Source organism: Nerophis ophidion, linkage group LG21 (assembly GCF_033978795.1).
Source record: "Nerophis ophidion isolate RoL-2023_Sa linkage group LG21, RoL_Noph_v1.0, whole genome shotgun sequence".
Lineage (NCBI taxonomy): Eukaryota > Metazoa > Chordata > Actinopteri > Syngnathiformes > Syngnathidae > Nerophis > Nerophis ophidion.
The window spans coordinates 44,210,073-44,230,413 of record NC_084631.1 but is presented as its reverse complement, the minus strand read 5'-3'; the positions used below and the strand labels follow the sequence as shown (position 1 = coordinate 44,230,413).

Here is a 20,341-nt window from a genome sequence, read left to right as displayed (position 1 = left end):
AGCGCTTTTTCTCTAGTGACTCAAAGCGCTTTACATAGTGAAACCCAATATCTAAGTTACATTTAAAGCAGTGTGGGTGGCACTGGGAGCAGGTGGGTAAAGTGTCTTGCCCAAGGACACAACGGCAGTGACTAGGATGGCGGAAGCGGGGATCGAACCTGGAACCCTCAAGTTCCTGGCACGCCCGCTCTACCAACCGAGCTATGGAAGTAATCATCAACTTAAAGTGCCCTCTTTGGGGATTGTAATAGAGATCCATCTGGATTCATCGACTTCATTTTGAATATTTCTTCACAAAAAAAGTAATCTTTAACATCAATATTTATGGAACATGTCCACAAAAAATGTAGCTGTCAACACTGAATATTTTTGTTGCTATTTTTAGAATATTTAAAAAAAAAATCTCGCGTACCTTCAAGTACCCCCATTTGAGAACCACTGGTCTAAAGCTATCGGGATGATATTTGATTAGTATTAAAAACGGCCCGCAGGCCAAAGCCGCCTGCTGCTGTTTTGCACGCAGCAATACTCCCATCAGTGTTGGCACTAGGAATTTTAAAATGGGGTCCCAGGGACCCCATCAAGTCATAAAAATGGGGTCCCACGGTACATTTGTGGGGTCCCACTTTTTTGTAAGCTTTTTTAAAACAAATTCTCCTGTTACATTTCACATTTTACTGTAGTGAAGTGAAGTGATTTATATTTATATAGCGCTTTTCTCTAGTGACTCAAAGCGCTTTACATAGTGAAACCCAATATCTAAGTTACATTTAAAGCAGTGTGGGTGGCACTGGGAGCAGGTGGGTAAAGTGTCTTGCCCAAGGACACAACGGCAGTGACTAGGATGGCGGAAGCGGGGATCGAACCTGCAACCCTCAAGTTCCTGGCACGGCCGCTCTACCAACCGAGCTATACCGCTGTATATTGTGTTTTGGAAAACGGTTGTCATTAACGTTACTTAATTCATAACAAAAAAATAATAACACAAAAGAAAAACAATTTCTATGCATATATTAAATGTATTCAGTTATAAACATTCATTCACTTCCTTCTTTCAACTTTACTGTTGCCGGTATTTTTTTCTATATTTTTATTGTAATATTTTCAGAATGTGCTTTTTCTATTTTTGGACAAAGTAAACAGTCTGAAATTGTCTTTATTTAGACTTAGACAAAGTTTAATGATCCACAAGGGAAATTGTTCCACACAGTAGCTCAGTTACAATAATGCAGGTATAAATAGACTAAATATAGCGATATAACATATATACGTATAATTTACATAATATATGTACAGTATATTATATATACTGATAAATTATGTCTATTATATATACAATATATACCAATTACAATGTAGAATATTACAGTATATGTGACAGCTGCAGCATAAAATAGAGAATAGGTCCAATAGAAAATAGACATTAAAAGAGAGAAGTAGCTAACATAAAAGGTGTCAGGTAATAGACAGATATCATCTATTGCTTTATTGCGAGTGATTAGTGGAAACGGGGTTTGTACACTGCTCTAAAAAGCTGTACACTGACTTCTCTTACGTATAACCAAGTCCAAAATTGCATGTTTGCGCAAGGGCGAGGGAGTTTTCTCACTCTTGTTTCCTCTTGTATGTTTTCATCTCCATCCATGGTTGCGACCAACGTGGGATACATCAGTGTGAAGAATGTGCTCCTGAAGTCCAACTGCGTGCTGGAGGCTTTTGGGAACGCCAAGACGAAGCGCAACGACAACTCCAGCCGCTTCGGCAAGTACATGGACATCAACTTCAACTTCAATGGCGACCCCACAGGGGGACACATCAACAACTACCTGCTGGAGAAGGTATGAACAGGAGGGGGAGGCTTTTTGTTCCTCTGCTCATGAATGTTTCATGAGGAGATGAAAAAGGTGTGAAGGGAACATCCATGAATAGAAAATGTGTGCTGCAGGTTAATAAATGGCTCACTTGGGAGTTCTTAATGCTGCTTTATTTATCAGCTCAGGGAATGATGGTGCTCTTGTTGTTCTTGGAAAGTACATTCCTCAAAAGTCACACTTATGGAAAACTCTTTGACGTGCTTATTATCGAGCGAAAAGAATAGATTTGAACACATTAGAAAAGATCAGGTTTTGTTGTGCATTTTGGGTCTGAAAAGCTTTAGTGTTTATCACCAATTGTCCTTTTTTGCATGGAAATCTTCACACATAATGATCTTTTTTAAATAAACAATTGATTTTTCCCTTTCAATCCTTTTCAGTGCTTACGTCCATATTTAATTTGGATATGGTTATTTTAATTTCCTTTTTATTTTGACACATTGGGCCGAAAATCACCCAAAAATATAAAAACCCAGTAGGAAGAAAATAGTTTTAAAACATGTGTATACTTATGGCTCTAGAGCCAGATGTGGCTCTTTTGATGACTGCATCTGGCTCTCAGATCAATCTTAGCTGGCGTTGCTTAACATGATAAGTCAGTGTTTTTCAACCTTTTTTGAGCCAAAACACATTTTTTTCATTGAAAAAATTCTGAGGCGCACCACCAGCAGAATACATTAAAGCGATTGAACTCAGTAGCTGATATTGACCCAAAAAATAGTTCTCGCAATAGCTCTTGTCTCTATGTAGGTGTACTGTCAAGCCGTGACTCATTTTGAGTTTTTTCGGTGTTTTCCTGTGTGACTTGCTCTCCTATTTTGGTGGATTTTCTTCTTTTGTTGGTATTTTCCTGTAGCAGTTTCATGTCCTCCTTGAATGCTATTCATCACACCTGCTTTGTTTTTACAATCAAGACTATTTAAGTTGTGCGGACGCACTCCTTCTTTGTGTGGACATTGTTGATTGTCATGCCATGTACGGATGTACTTTGTGGACGCCGTCTGCTCCGCACACTGTAAGTCTTTGCTGTCGTCCAGCATTCTGTTTTTGTTTGCTTTGCAGCCAGTTCAGTTTTGTTTTGCTTCACTGCCTTTTCTTAGCAGCACTCGCCTTATGTTTATTTTTAGTTCAAGTGTTGGATACCTTTTTACCGACATGCTGCCTCCCGCATATTGTGATCACGACATACCATGTTCCCGACATCTACAAAAGCAATTAGCTACCTGCTGCCACCTACTGATATGGAAGAGTATTACACACTTACTCTGCCGAGCTCTAGACAGCACAGACACTCAATAACAGAACATTTTTTAATTATAGTTACAGGTTTGCAAATAATTTTATCAACCCAATTAGGTGAAATTACATAATCTTTCCCACGACACACCAAACTTTATCTCGCGGCACGCTATAGTGTGTCGCGGCACAGTGGTTGAAAAACACAGCGTTAAGTAATGAATCATTCCGCTGGTAATCACAGTGTTAAAAATAACGTTCAAAATATAAAACATTCTCATGCATTTTAATCCATCCATCCGTTTTCTGCCGTTCCTGTTCAAGAAGTCGCATCAATGGTAAGAACTATTTTATTCATTAGCTTCAGAATAACAATGTTATTAAAAAGAAGAAGATACTTATTATATTCTTAAAATGTTGGTCTTACTTAAAAATGCACACATTTATTTGTTTTCAGTGTTGAATAATATTATATGGCTCTCTCGGAACTACATTTTATAATATTTGGCTTTCATGGCTCTCTCAGCCAAAAAGGTTCCCGACCCCTGCTTTAGCCCATATTTAACCTTAATATGGTTAATTTAATTTCCTTTTTATTTTGACACATTGGGCAAGAAATCACCCCCCAAAAAATTAAAACCAAGTAGGAAAAAAATTGATTGTTTTAAATAAAAAAATGTGTATACTTTAGCCCATATTTAACCTTAATATGGTTAATTTAATTTCCTTTTTATTTTGACACATTGGGCCGGAAATAAACCAGGGTGTACCCCGCCTTCCGCTCGATTGTAGCTGAGATAGGCGCCAGCGCCCCCCGCAACCCCAAAAGGTAATAAGCGGAAGAAAATGGATGGCTGGATGGGCCGGAAATCACACAAAAAATCTAAAAACCAAGTAGGAAAAAAAATTGATTGCTTTAAATAAAAAATGTGTATACTTTAGCTTGTATTTAACCTTAATATGGTTAATTTTTTGTCCTTTTTATTTTGACACATTGGGCCGAAAATCACCCCAAAGAACTAAAAACCAGGTAGGAAAAAAAATGTTTCAATTAGAAAATTTGTATACTTCAGCCCATATTTAACCTTATTATGGTTAATTTAATTTCCTTTTTATTTTGACACATTGGGTCGAAAATCACACAAAAAAACTAAAAACCAAGTAGGAAAAAAAAAATAGTTTTAAATTTAAAAATGTGTATACTTTATGTCATATTTAACCTTAATATGGTTGATTTAAATTCCTTTTTATTTTGACATATTGGGCTGGAAATCACCCAAAAAAAACTAAAAACAGAGTATGAAAAATAAATTGTTTCAAATTAAATAATGTGTATACTTTAGCCCATATTTAACCTTAATATGGTTAATTTTATTTTATTTTTATTTTGACACATTGGGCTGAAAAATCACCCCAAAAAACCTAAAAACCAAGTAAGAAAAAAAACGTTTAAAATAAAAAAAATATTATTATTATTATTAAGGTTCATTTGAAATAGGGACAGATACAAAAAACATAGACATCTGAAACAGTTATCCAATGTATGCATCATAGTGTTTGTAGCCAAAGCTCATTTACAACACTTGTCCCCAACAACAACAACACAGATCCAACATCATTAAAATAGGAAAATAAAAATAATAAGGCAAAAATGAGTCGATTATAATAATAATAGAAATAATACAGACAAAGTGCAAACTAGATAAAAGCCAATAATAATAATAACAACAACACAAAGTGCAGACTGGCTCCTCTCCATGTGGAGGAGCAGCGGCTTTACTTTGAGTTCCTCCCGGATGGCAGAGCTTCTCACCCTATCTCTAAGGGAGAGACCCAAACTCATTTCGACAGCTTGTACCGGAGATCTTGTCCTTTCGGTCATAACCCAAAGCTCACGACCATAGGTGAGGACGGGAATGTAGATCGACCGGTAAATTGAGAGCTTTGCCTTCCGGCTCAGCTCCTTCTTCACCACAACAGATCGGTACAACGTCCGCATTACTGAAGACGCCGCACCGATCCGCCTGTCGATCTCGCGATCCACTCTTCCCTCACTCGTGAACAAGACTCCTAGGTACTTGAACTCCTCCACTTGGGGCAGGGTCTCCTCCCCAACCCGGAGATGTCACTCCACCCTTTTCCGGGCGAGAACCATGGACTCAGACTTGGAGGTGCTGATTTTCATCCCAGTCGCTTCACACTCTGTTGCGAACCGATCCAGTGAGAGCTGAAGATCCTGGCCGGATGAAGCCATCAGGACCACATCATCTGCAAAAAGCAGAGACCTAATCCTGCGGTCACCAAACCGGAACCCCTCAACGCCTTGACTGTGCCTAGAAATTCTGTCCATAAAAGTTATGAACAGAATGGGTGACAAAGGGCAGCCTTGGCAGAGTCCAACTCTCACTGGAAACGTGTCCGACTTACAATGCGGACCAAGCTCTGACACTGATCATACAGGGAGTGGACCGCCACAATAAGACAGTCCCATACCCCATACTCTCTGAGCACTCCCCACAGGACTTCCCGAGGGACACGGTCCAATGCCTTCTCCAAGTCCACTAAGCACATGTAGACTGGTCGGGCAAACCTCCATGCACCCTCAAGAACCCTGCCCAGAGTATAGAGCTGGTCCACAGTTCCACCATCAGGACGAAAACCACACTGTTCCTCCTGAATCCGAGGTGGCCTTCTTTAGAATGCAATTATAAAAAATGTATGGTGCCAAAACTCATGTACAGCGTGAGCAAACAACAGATAAATGTTGCCAAATACATAAATATAACTGTTAGAGGTAATTACTCATGCACAGGGCAAGGTCCTTCTGAAGCCACCAGATGGCAGTGTTGCCTCACCCTTCTCCCTCTGCAAACATAGCTCTTCTGATTTGATCGATTCATGAGCCTTTTTCCCACCAATAGGAAGGTGGCATCAAGTTTCATACCTTACTCTCAATTTGAAAGCCTTCCTGACCCGAAAACACTTGCAAATGAGAAACGTTGTCACGACATAATAACAAAATGATCATATATAGGTGTTAAGTTTGTACACTTTTAGACACGTTATTTTAAGTACAATTTCTACCAGTTTGCAAACACGCCCTTTTAACTGTAGTCCTGTCAAGGATCTATATTTCAATAACCATTCATGCATTTATCACGTTGGGGTCGAGGGTACAAATTAGCTTCCTGGCGGGGGTGTGTGTGTGTGTGTCTCTGTGTGAGTGTGTGTCTCTGTGTGTGTGTGTGTGTCTAGAGCGAAATGTTGAATGTAAGAAAATTGTATTGTGAGGATAAAAGGTGTTAAGTTTGTACACTTTTAGACACGTTATTTTAGGTACAATTTCTACCAGTTTGCAAACACGCCCTTTTAACTGTAGTCCTGTCAAGGATCTATATTTCAATAACCATTCATGCATTTATCACGTTGGGGTCGAGGGTACAAATTAGCTTCCTGGCGGGTGTGTGTGTGTGTGTGTGTGTGTGTGTGTGTGTGTGTGTCTAGGGACGGCGTGGCGCAGTGGGAGAGTGGCCGTGCGCAACCCGAGGGTCCTTGATTCAAATCCCACCTAGTACCAACCTCGTCACGTCCGTTGTGTCCTGAGCAAGACACTTCACCCTTGCTCCTGATGGGTGCTGGTTGGCGCCTTGCATGGCAGCTCCCTCCATCAGTGTGTGAATGTGTGTGTGAATGGGTAAATGTGGAAGTAATGTCAAAGCGCTTTGAGTACCTTGAAGGTAGAAAAGCGCTATACAAGTACAACCCATTTAAATTTAAATATATCTGCTTTCACTTGACCCCTTTTCACCATTTTTGAAAGTACCACACACTGAGTATGGTTTTTTGATTGATTGATACTTTTATTAGTAGATTGCACAGTTCAGTACATATTCCCTACAATTGACCACTAAATGGTAACACCCCAATAAGTTTTTCAACTTGTTTAAGTCGGGGTCCACGTTAATCAATTCATGGTGAAGTTTGTCCTCTACATTTGCTTGTTCCACCCCCTGGGAGGTGAGGAGCAGTGAGCAGCAGCGGTGGCCGCGCCCGGGAATCATATTTGGTGATTTAACCCCCGATTCCAACCCTTGATGCTGAGTGCCAAGCAGGGAGGTAATGGCTCCCCTTTTTATAGTCTTTGGTACAACTCGGCCGGGGTTTGAACTCATCTATGCTACATTTTGACCAAAGAACCCCCATCACTTGTTATGTAGACACCAACGAAGTGTTTTAATGTTGAAAAAATAAATAAATATAAAGCTGCAAGCAGCGATGGATGGGACGGGACCACTTTGGTCCCTAATGAGTAATTTTTTGTCCAATTTGGTCTTTGTCAGACCTTTTGGAACCGACCACTGAGGCATTGCTATATTTATACTCTTGTTTATTTGATGCTGATTCACATGTTTCTTTCACACACCAAAATAAAATGAGCAATTTCCACACCTGCAGTCAACCACCAACATTGACATTTTATTTGCTTCCGTGTTCCTTTTCCCCCGCTTAAGTCCCGGGTGGTCCAGCAGCAGGAAGGCGAGAGGAACTTTCATTCCTTTTATCAGGTGAAATCCTTATCTGCAAAATATGACAAGACTGTCATTTTCTTGGTTGAGCAGCTGCCCACAAAGTACATTTGTTGACATATTTGTTGTGTTCCCACAGTTACTGAGAGGTGGATCTCATGACTCCTTTCACCTGCAAAGCGATCCGAGTGCTTATGCGTACACTAAAGAGGGGACTGCGGCCATCGTGAGTTGTGTCCTTACAATTGTATCCATGCGACAAATGTACAAACTTTTGCAATACATTTACTTTTATTTTTCAATCATATTTCCCTGTCCATGCTTCTGCAGACCTCCATTAACGACCACTCCAGCCACAAAGCTGTGATGAGTGCACTGGGAGTTATTGGCTTTTCTAAGCAAGAGATTCTGTCAATTAATCAAACACTGGCCTCCATTTTGCATCTGGTAAATAATAATACATAAGCATGAATTCAAGTGTGATACAAACCCCACAAACAGTGAAGTTGGCACGTTGTGTAAATGGTAAATAAAAACAGAACACAATGATTTGCAAATCCTTTTCAACTTATATTCAATTGAATGGACTGCAAAGACAAGATATTTAAATTTCTAACTGGTAAACTTTGTTTAGATGCCTGCAACATGTTTCAAAAAAGCTGGCACAGGTGGCAAAAAAGACTAGGAAATTTGAGAAATGCTCATCAAACACTTATTTGGAACATCCCACAGGGGAAGGGGCTAATTGAGAACAGGTGGGTGCCATGATTGGGTATAAAAGCAGCTTCCATGAAATGCTCAGTCATTCACAAACAAGGATGGTGCGAGGGTCACCACTTTGTCAACAAATGCATGAGCAAATTGTTTAAAAACATTTCTCAAACAAGTTATTGCAAGGAATTTAGGGATTTCACCATCTATGGTCTGTAATATCATCAAAAGGTTCAGAGAATCTGGAGAAATCACTTCACGTAAACGATCATATTAGTGACGTGAATTGTATTTATATAGCGCTTTTCTCTAGTGACTCAAAGCGCTTTACATAGTGAAACCCAATATCTAAGTTACATTTAAAGCAGTGTGGGTGGCACTGGGAGCAGGTGGGTAAAGTGTCTTGCCCAAGGACACAACGGCAGTGACTAGGATGGCACAAGCGGGATTCGAACCTCCAACCCTCAAGTTGCTGGCACGGCCGCTCTACCAACCGAGCTATACCGCCCCCGTTGTCCTCTGTGTTTTTTATACACTTTGATTTCTATTTTACTGTTTTAATTGATTTTACCCTTTAAAATAGTTTTTAATCATATTTGTTTTTATATTGTTTTTCTTTTTTTATATTGGTTTTATATTTATTTATTTTTTGTTTTTATTCAGTCATTGGTGGAGCATAATATATATATATTTTTAATATTGTTTTTAACATGGCTGTGCAGCACTTTGGAAACGTTATTGTACTCTACCAACCGAGCTATGCTGCCCCACGGATATTCGATTTTAGGTGGTATGGCGACTTGTCCAGGGTGTACCCTGCCTTCCACCCGATTGTAGCTGAGATAGGCGCCAGCGCCCCCCGCGACCCTGAAAGGGAATAAGCGGTAGAAAATTAATGGATGGATGGATGGATGGATGAATCAAAACGTGACATCAGTGTGTAAAGGATATCACCAAATGTGCTCAGGAACACTTCAGAAAACCACTGTCAGTAACTACAGTTGGTCGCTACATCTGTAAGTGCAAGCTAAAACTCTAATAAGCCAAGCGAAAGCCATTTATCAACAACACCCAGAAACGCCGCCGGCTTCACTGGGCCAGAGCTCATCTAAGATGGACTGATGCAAAGTGGAAAAGTGTTCTGTGGTCTGACCAGTCCACATTTCAAATTGGTTTTGGAAAATGTGGACGTCATGTCCTCCGGACTAAAGAGGAAAACAACCATCCGGACTGGTAGAGGCACAAAGTGTAAAAGCCAGCATGTGTGATGGTATGGGGGTGCATTAGTGCCCAAGGCATGGGTAACTTACACATCTGTGAAGGCACCATTAATGCTGAAAGGTACATACAGGTTTTGGAACAACATATGTTAATAATAATAATAATAATAATACATTTTTTTTGTTATAGCGCCGTTATCATGGTATAGCAACGTTATCATGGACGCCCCTGCTTATTTCAGCAAGACAATGCCAAGCCACGTGTTACAACAGCGTGGCTTCGTAGTAAAAGAATGCGGGTACTAGACTGGCCTGCCTGTAGTCCAGACCTGTCTCCCATTTAAAATGTGTGACGCATTATGAAGGCTAAAATACCACAAGGGAGACCCCGGACTGTTGATCAACTTAAGCTGTACATCAAGCAAGAATGTGAAATAATTCCACCTGAAGAGTTTCAAAAATGTGTCTCCTCAGTTCCCAAATGTTTACTGAGTGTTGTTAAAAGGAAAGGCCATGTAACACAGTGGTACAAATGCCCCTCTGACAACTTACTTGTAATGTTTTGCTGCCATTAAATTCTAATTTAATGATTATTTGCAACAAAAAAAACAAGTTTCTCAGTTGTAGCATTAAATATCTTGTCTTTGCAGTCTATTTAATTGAATATAAGTTAAAAAGGATTTGCAAATCATTGTATTCTGTTTTTATTTACGAATAACAAAACGTGCCAACTTCACTGGTTTGGGGTTTTGTACTACAGTATTAAGTCCGTTTTGAGATCCAATGCTGTTTTTCAGGGTAATGTGCAGTTTGAGAGTGACGGCGAGAGCGTTCACGTTCTGGACGTCGACGTGGTGGACTCCATCGCAAAGTTGACCGCCACAGATCCAGACAAGGTGATGAAGAGCTTGCTGTACCGCACTGTGGCCACCGGGGGCGGCGAGGTCATCGAGAAGGGTCACACGGAAGCAGAGGCCCGCTCTGGACGGGACGCTTTTAGCAAGGTGCGTTCACCCATGGGAAACTAAATGTTTATTAAGGTGGACATAATTTATTTAGGTCAAGTGACGCAGGTGTGTTAGTGTTTTAAAAAAATGGCCTGCGTCATCCTTTGAGACCAGGAGTGTCAAACTGGTTTTGATTGAGGGCCACATGGCAGTTGTGGCTGCCATCAGAGGGCCGCTTGTAACAGTGAATAATGTATGAATGTGCCACTGGATTTCATTATTGATTATGTATATTGTTTTGAGTAGACAGTAAAAACTCTATATTTACAAAATTATATTGTAAAATGTTATTTTTTTTACTTTTTACAACATTTTACGGTAAATGGAGAAACCGTACCACTGTTTTTTTTGGGGGGGGGGGGGGTTACGGAAAAAGCTGGCAGCTTAGTTGCCAGAATTTTTTTTATTAAATTGACATTGTTTTTTAAAACATTATTTTGTTAATGGAAATGGTTTTATTCTGGCAACTTAGCTGACAGTTTTTCTACCGTAAAAACAAATGTACCGTGTTTCTATTTATAGTAACACACTTAAAAACAAGATTTTCACAGTAAAAATATGGCAGCTCAGTCAACAGAATTTTTATGCAAAAAAACAGTAGTAGTTATTTTCAATTTACAGTAATATGCTGTAAAGAACACCGTCAAATGTATTTTTGTTTTCATTCATTTGATAAATAGTTTGCTGTTAAGTATTTTTATTTAGACAAAAAAGTGTTTGCAAAGTATGATCCATCCATTTCCTACCGCTTATTCCCTTTCGGGGTCGCGGGGGGCGCTGGCGCCTATCTCAGCTACAATCGGGCGGAAGGCGGGGTACACCCTGGACAAGTTGCAAAGTATGATAATAGACTGTAATATTTGTTGCAAGATTGGATACTATTAAAGTTTAAAAGTTATGCAATTTTTTATTTTGACAGAAAAAAAGATATGTACTGCTTAAAATTGCATACATTTTAAACTTAAATAGTATCAATTATTGCAACAAATAGTACAGTATATTATCATACTTTCCGAACATTTTGTGTCTAAATAAAAATAAATACATAAATATCTGCTTGACTTATGATTTTATAGCAAACTCCCCATCAAATTGATAAAAATGACAATACATTTTACGCGATTCTTTATAGGATCTTACTGTGAATTGAACACATTTGCGTTAAAACTAGGAGCTAAGTTGCCAGAATTAAAAAGGAACTTGTACTGTTTTTCTATTAACAATATAATGTTGTAAAAGCCAATGTGAATTAAACACAACAATTCTGGCAACAAACTTGCCAGCTATTTCTGTCAAAAAACAAACAGTTTTTATATTTACCGTAAAATGTTAGGAAATTAAAAAACACTATTTTACAATAACATTTTGTAAATATGAAGTTTTTACTGTAAAATCAACAGTAGAGATGTCTGATAATGGCTTTTTTCCTGCTATTCCAAAATTGTCCCACTCTTAATTACCGATTCCGGTTTCAACCGATACTGATATATACAGTCGTGGAGTTAGCACATTATTTTGCCTAATTTTGTTGTGATGCCCCGCTGGATGCATTAAACAATGTAACAAGGTTTTACAAAATAAATCAACTCAAGTTATGGAAAAAAAATGCCAACATGGCACTGCCATATTTATTATTGAAGTCACAAAGTGCATTATTTTTTTTAACATGCCTCAAAACAGCAGCTTGGAATTTGGGACATGCTCTCCCTGAGAGCGCATGAGGAAGTTGAGGTGGGCGGGGTAGGGGGGGGGGGTGTATATTGTAGCGTCCCGGAAGAGTTAGTGCTGCAAGGGGTTCTGTGTATTTGTTTTGTTGTTTATGTTGTGTTACGGTGTGGATATTCTCCCAATGTTTGTCATTCTTGTTTGGTGTGGGTTCACAGTGTGGCGCATATTTGTAACAGTGTTAAAGTTGTTTATACGGCCACTCTCAGTGTGACCTGTATGGCTGTTGACCAAGTATGGCCTGCATTCACTTGTGTGTGTGAAAAACATGCCTCAAAACAGCAGCTTGGAATTTGGGACATGCTCTCCCTGAGAGAGCATGAGGAGGTTGAGGTGGGCGGGGTAGAGGGGGGTATATATTGTAGCGTCCCGGAAGAGTTAGTGCTGCAAGGGATTCTGGGGTATTTGTTCTGTAGTGTTTATGTTGTGTTACGGAGCGAATGTTCTCATGAAATGTGTTTGTCATTCTTGTTTGGTGTGGGTTCACAGTGTGGCGCATATTTGTAATGGTGTTAAAGTTGTTTATACGGCCACCCTCAGTGTGACCTTTATGGCTGTTGAGCAGGTAAGCCTTGCATTACCACGTGCGCTTGAGAAGTTGTAGATATTATGTGACTGGGCCGGCACGCAAAGGCAGTGCCTTTAAGGTTTATTGGCGCTCTGAACTTCTCCCTACGTCCGTGTACCACTCCGTACAGCGGCGTTCTAAAAAGCCATACATTTTACTATTTGAAACCGAGATTTTTGAAATCTCTAATCAACAGTCTACTTAAACAATTTATATAAATTAATAAGGAAATCCTGAGGCAAATTCATACATTATTCACTTCAAAGGCAGCCATAACTGCTGTGTGGCCCTCAATGAAAACCAGTGTGACTTAAGTAACTTCAGTCATATATTCGGGCTAATACCGTAACGTATTTGTTTATTAAAGTGCACCAATGTCCGCCCTGTCAACACAGGCGCTCTATGAAAGACTTTTTGGGTGGATTGTAGGCCGCATCAACAGCGTCATTGAGGTGAAAGACTACAACCCAGTGCTTCATGGGAAAAACACAGTCATCGGCGTGCTGGACATCTATGGATTTGAGATCTTTGACAACAACAGGTTGGAGTCATGTCACTCTCTCTTTGAATATTTAAACCCATATGTGATTATAATCCTTTTCATCCATGTCAGCTTCGAGCAATTCTGCATCAACTACTGCAACGAGAAGCTGCAGCAACTTTTCATCGAGCTGATCCTCCAACAGGAACAGAGCGAATACAACCGAGAGGGCATCCAGTGGCAACATGTGCGGGAAAAAACCCCATTAAGAAGCCAATGTTTAGTCCAGAACGATGCTTTAAAAATATCATTGTGTCGTCCGCGCACAGATCGAATATTTCAACAACCAGATTATTGTGGACCTGGTGGAGCAGCCGCACAAAGGAATCATTTCCATTCTGGATGAAGCTTGTCTCAGTGTGGGGAAAGTCACAGACACGATGTTCCTGGACAGCATGGACATCAAACTGGCCAAACACCCCCACTACAGCTCCCGTAAGGTGAGAGAGCCCAACCTCAGTCATTATCATACTCATACCTCATACCACATTTTAGCTGTCATTTTTCAGTGTATTTATGGTGAGTGCTCTTGATATCCATCCATCCATTTACTACCGCTTTTCCCATTTGGGGTCACGAGGGGTGCTGAACAGACAGCAGCTTTATTGTTGTCCATTCTTAACATGTACAAGACACATAAGAACTGAAATTACATTTTCGACACATACGTTACAAGGGGACACGACAGGACTGCCAACGGATAAGCCACTTACCGCGCTCGTTTAAAAAAGGTGAGAAAAAGGTGACATTGGGAAACGGGGAAAAGTAAACAAAATATCAGTCTAAGGCTGGACCCTCAGGAGGGGTCCAGACTGAGTCCGAGGAAAAAACTTCACATAGCATGGCACACATAAACATGTACATGTAATCACAACAACTTGCAACGGGGGACGGGGAGTTGGGGCCCTGGAGGCCGGCTGCCTCTATAAAGCGCTACTCAGCCATCCACAACCCCGGAGGAATTAAGCAGTGGTGAAGGCGTTGGTTTGGGGAGGGGCGTGTACGTGCATGTATGCCCAATTAACTTGGGTGAGATGTTGAAATGTTTTTGTGGACTGGGTGTCGAACTTTGAGATCGGCCCAAGTGTTGTTGGGAAAAAAAAGGAAGGTCAAAAGCGTCCATCTTTGAGGAAGCCTATCTCTTGACCGTTTAACCGTATCTGTTGAGTATTAAACTCTGAGACTGGTTTATGAGGATGTTGACCATGTTGGGGTCATCAGATGGACTCGTCAACTTTAATGCTGCATATTGGAGTATACATAGCAGTACTTTCATTTGGGTTAGTATTTGAAATACACAAGTGAAATGAAATGAAATTAAATAACTTTATTTCGGTCGTATAATCCAGTGGTTCTCCGCCTTTTTTCAGTGATGTACCCCCTGTGAAATTTTTTTTAGTTCAAGTACCCCCTAATCAGAGCAAAGCATTTTTGGTTGAAAAAAAGAGATAAAGAAGTAAAAAATACAGCTCTATGTCATCAGTTTCTGATTTATTAAATTGTATAACAGTGCTAAATATTTCTCATTTGCAGTGGTCTTTCTTGAACTATTTGAAAAAAAAGATATAAAAATAACTAAAAACTTGTTCATAAATAAAGAAGTGATTCAATTTTAAATAAAGATTTCTCCACATAGAAGTAATCATCAACTTAAAGTTCCCTCTTTGGGGATTGTAATAGAGATCCATCTGGATTCATCAACTTCACAAAAAAGGAAATCTTTAACATCAATATTTATGGAACATGTCCACAAAAATGAATATTGCATTGTTGCATTTCTTTTCAGAGTTTATGAACTTACATTCATATTTTGTTGAAGTATTATTCAATGAATATATTTATAAAGGATTTTTTAATTTTTGCCATTTTTAGAATATTTAAAAAAAATCTCACGTACCCCTTGGCATACCTTCAAGTACCCCCATTTGAGAACCACCTATATAATCAATCAACCATTTTGTGTGATCAGTTTAACAGTACAGGTTATTCATATCAACAAACACACACAAAAGAATGGCCGAAAAAGGAATAGGCTGAAGCCAAAGCTTATATTTGCCTAACCTATACCTTTACTGAAAATTCAACTGCCTGGAACATCAACGTTAAAATAAAAATCAATGCGATAAAAATAATTGTTACTACAGGTGCTGTTCATATTATTAGAATATCATGAAAAAGTTGATTTATTTCAGTAATTATATTCAGAATGTGAAACTTACGTATTATATCAATTCATTACACACATAGTGATATATTTGAAATGTTTATTTCTTTAAATGTTGATGATTAGTACTGACAATTACTGAAAATCCCAAATTCAGTATCTCAGAAAATTTGAATATTAGTTACGACTAGTACCAAAAAATATTTTTTAGAAATGTGGGCCAAGTGAAAAGTATAAAGATGGAAAGTTTCAGCATGTACGGCAATCAATACTTAGTTGCAGCTCCTTTTGCCTGAATTGCTGCAGCAATACGGCGTGGCATGGAGTCCACCAGTCTGTTGCATGGAGTCCACCAGTCTGTTGCATGGAGTCCACCAGTCTGTTGCATGGAGTCCACCAGTCTGTTGCATGGAGTCCACCAGTCTGTTGCATGGAGTCCACCAGTCTGTTGCATGGAGTCCACCAGTCTGTTGCATGGAGTCCACCAGTCTGTTGCACCCTCAGGTGTTATGAGAGCCCAGCTTGCTTTAATAGTGGCCTTCAGCTCTTCATTGTTGGCTCTGGCATCTTCCGCTTCACAATACCTCATAGCTTTTCTATGGGGTTAAGGTCAGGTGAGTTTGCAGGCCAATCAAGAACAGGGATACCATGGTCCTTAAACCAGGTACTGGTAGATTTGGTACTGTGTGCAGGAGCCAAGTCATGTTGGAAAATGAAATCTTCACCTCCATAAAATTGGTCGGCGGCAGGCAGCATAAAGTGTTGTAAAACTTCCTGGTAGACTGCTGCATTGACCCTAGACCTCAGGAAACACAGTGGACCAACACCAGCAGATGACATGGCACCCCAGACCATTACCCATTGTGGAACTTTGACACTGGACTTCAGGCAACGTGGATTCTGTGCCTCTCCTGTCTTCCTCCAGACTCTGGGACCTTGATTTCCAAAGGAGATACAACATTTACTTTCATCTGAAAACATAACTTTGGACTCAGAATAAGCTAGTCCGGTTACTTTTAGACCTCCACCCCAGATCACACCTCAATCCAACCCACTTCTCCAAAGTGGGCTGGCTCAGGGTGGAGGACAGAGTGAAACAACTTGCACTGAGCCTAGTCTATAAAATCCGCTACACCTCCTTGATACCGAAGTACATGTCAAATTACTTCCTTGACCGCCATAACCACAACACCAGGGGGAGCTCCACAAACCACGTTAAACCCAGATTCCGATCTAACAAAGGTCTTAACACATTCTCTTTCTACGCCACATCAATGTGGAATGCACTCCCAACAGGTATAAAAGTAAGTGCATCTCTATATTCCTTCAAAAGCACTCCAGGCAACTTCAACACTTTACTAATACCCTCCTCCATTCACATCCCATCTCCCCGGATTATAAACAACTCAAATGTACTTCTAATGTATATACTTGTTCTTATGCTATGTGAACTCACTATGTTCTCTGCTGGCTGTACATATCCTACTAAATAAGACCTACACTGTTTCAATGTCCACATTTCTCTGTTGATGCAATTGTTGATGACTGAAGTACTGATATCAACCAAAGCTCCTCATCCCACCCCCCGGATTGTAAATAATGTCAATAATTCAATGTATATACTATGATGATTAACTTGTGTGATGACTGTATTATGTTGATAGTATATATTTGTACCATGAATTGATTAACGTGGACCCCGACTTAAACAAGTTGAAAAACTTATTGGGGTGTTACCATTTAGTGGTCAATTGTAGGGAATATGTACTGTACTGTGCAATCTACTAATAAAAGAATCAATCAATCAAAGGGCCCCGCCGGGCCGCACACGTCCCACAGGCCGTAGATTGGACATCAATGCACTAAACCAAAACAAGTAACATGACTGTTGGATGTAAATGCTACAAATGTAGTAGGCAAATATTGCAAAGAATCCTGCATATCTTACATGCAGTAATTATGAGTAATTAGGGGAAATGGCAAACAAGCAAAACAATTAAATAAAGTTGGCCATAACTTACAAAAACTGAGTTTCTGCCAGAAGAGGGCAGAGTTTCTCCCGTTGGCAGGTTTGTTGTTTCAGCACAAATTGAAAGCGACGTCTGTGTATGAAAACAAACTTTTCTATTTTATTCCACTTTTGCATTTTGTCTCCTCCAGCTCAGCCCCGCTGACAAAAGCATGGACTTCCAGAAGCACTTCCGAATCCGCCACTACGCCGGAGATGTCACGTGAGTCCGCCGCGTTAAGTCTCTAACCTCCCGTGTGACGTCATTCTCCGCATGTTTTGGGCCGGGGTTGAGAAGTGTAATCCCAATGATCCTATTAAGAGGTCAGTTTAGGACGTTTGTTGCATTAAAAGAAACATTCCAGTGGTGTTTATTATTTACTGCTTGGGAGTTTAAACACATCTTCTGTGTTTGATACTAAAGGCAACAATATGGGTCTTTTTTTTTTAAATTATATACAAAACCCAAAACCAGTGAAGTTGGCACAATGGCAGTCTAGTCTAGTACTTGCACTCTTTTACTATGAAGCCACTCTGTTGTAATACATGGCTGGCATTGTCTTGCTGGAATAAGCAGGGGCGTCCATGATAACATTGCTTGGATGGCAACATATGTAGCTTCAAAACCTTGTATGTACCTTTCAGCATTAATGGTGGCTTCACAGATGTGTAAGTTACCCATGCCTTGGGCATTAATCAATCAATCAATCAATCAATCAAACAATGTTTACTTATATAGCCCTAAATCACTAGTGTCTCAAAGGGCTGCACAAACCACAACACGAACCACTACAACATCCTCGGTAGGCCCACATAAGGGCAAGGAAAACTCACACCCAGTGGGTACCAGTGTGTACCTTTTAACATTATTAATTATTAATACACCCTCATAGTATCACAGATGCTGGCTTTTTAACTTTGCGCCTATAACAATCCGGATTGTTCTTTTCCTCTTTGATCCGGAGGACACCACGTCCACCGTTTCCAAAAACAATTTGAAATGTGCACTCATCAAACCACAGAACACTTTGCATCAGTCCATCTTAGATGAGCTCAGGCCCAGAGAAGCCAACAGCGTTTCTGGGTGTTGTTGATAAACGGCTTTGCCTAGTTGAGTTTTAACTTGCACTTACAGATCTAGCGACCAACTGTAGTTACCGACAGTGGTTTTATGAAGTGTTCCTGAGCCCATGTGGTGATATCCTTTACACTAATGTCGCTTTTTGATGCAATACTACCTCCTGAGGGATGGAATTGCTGCTTACGTGCTGTGATTTATCCAGATTTGCTGAACCTTTTGATGATATTACGGATCGTAGATGATGACGTCTCTAAATTCCTTGCAATAGTTGGTCGGCAAACGTTGTTCTTAAACTGTTGGACAATTTGCTCACGCATTTGTTCACAAAATGGTGACCCTCGCCCCATCCTTCTTTGTGAAGGACTGAGAATTTCACGGAAGCTGCTTTTATAGCCAATCATGGCACCCACCTGTTCCCAATTAGCCTCTTCACCTGTGGGATGTTCCATATAAGTGTTTGAAGAGCATTCCTCAACCTTCTCGGTCTTTTTGGCCATTTGTGCCAGCTTTTATGAAAGACGTTGCGGGCATCAAGTTCCAAATGAGCTAACATTTGCAAAAAATAACAAGGTTTTTCCAGTTTGAACGTTAAATATCTTGTCTTTGAAGTGTATTTAAATGAAATATAGGTTGAAAAGGATTTGCTAAACATTTTATTCTGTTTTTATTTACCATTTAGACCAGGAGTGTCAAAGTCATTTTAGATCAGGGGCCTCATGGAGAAAAATCTACTCTCAAGTGGGCCGGACTGGTAAAATCACGGCACCATAACTTAAAAATAACAAAACTTCAGATTGTTTTCTTTGTTTAAAAATAAAACAAGCATAATCTGAAAATGTTCAAATCATAATGTTGTTGGAGGGTTTTTTTACACTTACATGTTGCGGTTAGTAGGTTTCCATCTTTTTTTGTCGTTATTTGTACTTTTCAAATAAATGATGTGATAATAATCATCAGTCAACTCATTGGTGTTAATTTCCCAGCTATCAAAATAAAATAAAAAAATCAAATTACACAATGTTATTTATGTAGTTTGCTCGTTTTCCTCAACTGATGTACTAACATCCGTTTATCCATCCATTTTCTACCGCTTGTCCCTTTCTGCGTCGCGAGATAGTGCTGGAGCATAACACCATGTGCTTAAAAAAAAAAAAAAAAAAAAAATCTTTTTTAACATATTTCGCATCTACGATAAAGTTCACAACTTTTGGTGCTGATAAAAAAGCCTTGCCTGTACCGGAAGTAGCAGACGATGTGCGCGTGACGTCACGGGTTGTGGAGCTCCTCACATCTGAACATTTACAATCATGGCCACCAGCAGCGAGAGCGATTCGGACCGAGAAAGCGAAGATGTCCCCATTAATTTGAGAGAGGATGAAAGATTTGTGGATGAGGAAAGTGAGAGTGAAGGACTAGAAAAAAGCTTATCGGTGGCAGAGGGGTTAGTGCGTTTGCCTCAGGCTCGGGATCTTTCTGTGTGGAGTTTGCATGTTCTCCCCGTGAATGCGTGGGTTCCCTCCGGGTACTCCGGCTTCCTCCCACTTCCAAAGACATGCACCTGGGGATAGGTTGATTGGCAACACTAAATGGTCCCTAGTGTGTGAATGTGAGTGTGAATGTTGTCTGTCTGTGTTGGCCCTGCGATGAGGTGGCGACTTGTCCAGGGTGTACCCCGCCTTC

General features: G+C 40.0%; 1 protein-coding gene across 2 annotated transcripts in view; it reads left to right on the top strand.

The window, feature by feature from the left end:
- myo1g (myosin IG) overlaps window positions 1-20,341 on the top strand; it is a 112,621-nt gene that overhangs the window by 15,311 nt on the left and 76,969 nt on the right. For both annotated transcript variants that reach the window (XM_061882715.1, XM_061882716.1), the window contains 9 exons: window positions 1,673-1,838; window positions 7,622-7,675; window positions 7,776-7,862; window positions 7,967-8,083; window positions 10,365-10,571; window positions 13,263-13,408; window positions 13,481-13,595; window positions 13,678-13,848; window positions 17,733-17,803. In XM_061882715.1, the coding sequence (XP_061738699.1) occupies window positions 1,673-1,838; window positions 7,622-7,675; window positions 7,776-7,862; window positions 7,967-8,083; window positions 10,365-10,571; window positions 13,263-13,408; window positions 13,481-13,595; window positions 13,678-13,848; window positions 17,733-17,803 (1,134 nt within the window). The remainder of the gene's footprint in view (window positions 1-1,672; window positions 1,839-7,621; window positions 7,676-7,775; window positions 7,863-7,966; window positions 8,084-10,364; window positions 10,572-13,262; window positions 13,409-13,480; window positions 13,596-13,677; window positions 13,849-17,732; window positions 17,804-20,341) is intronic.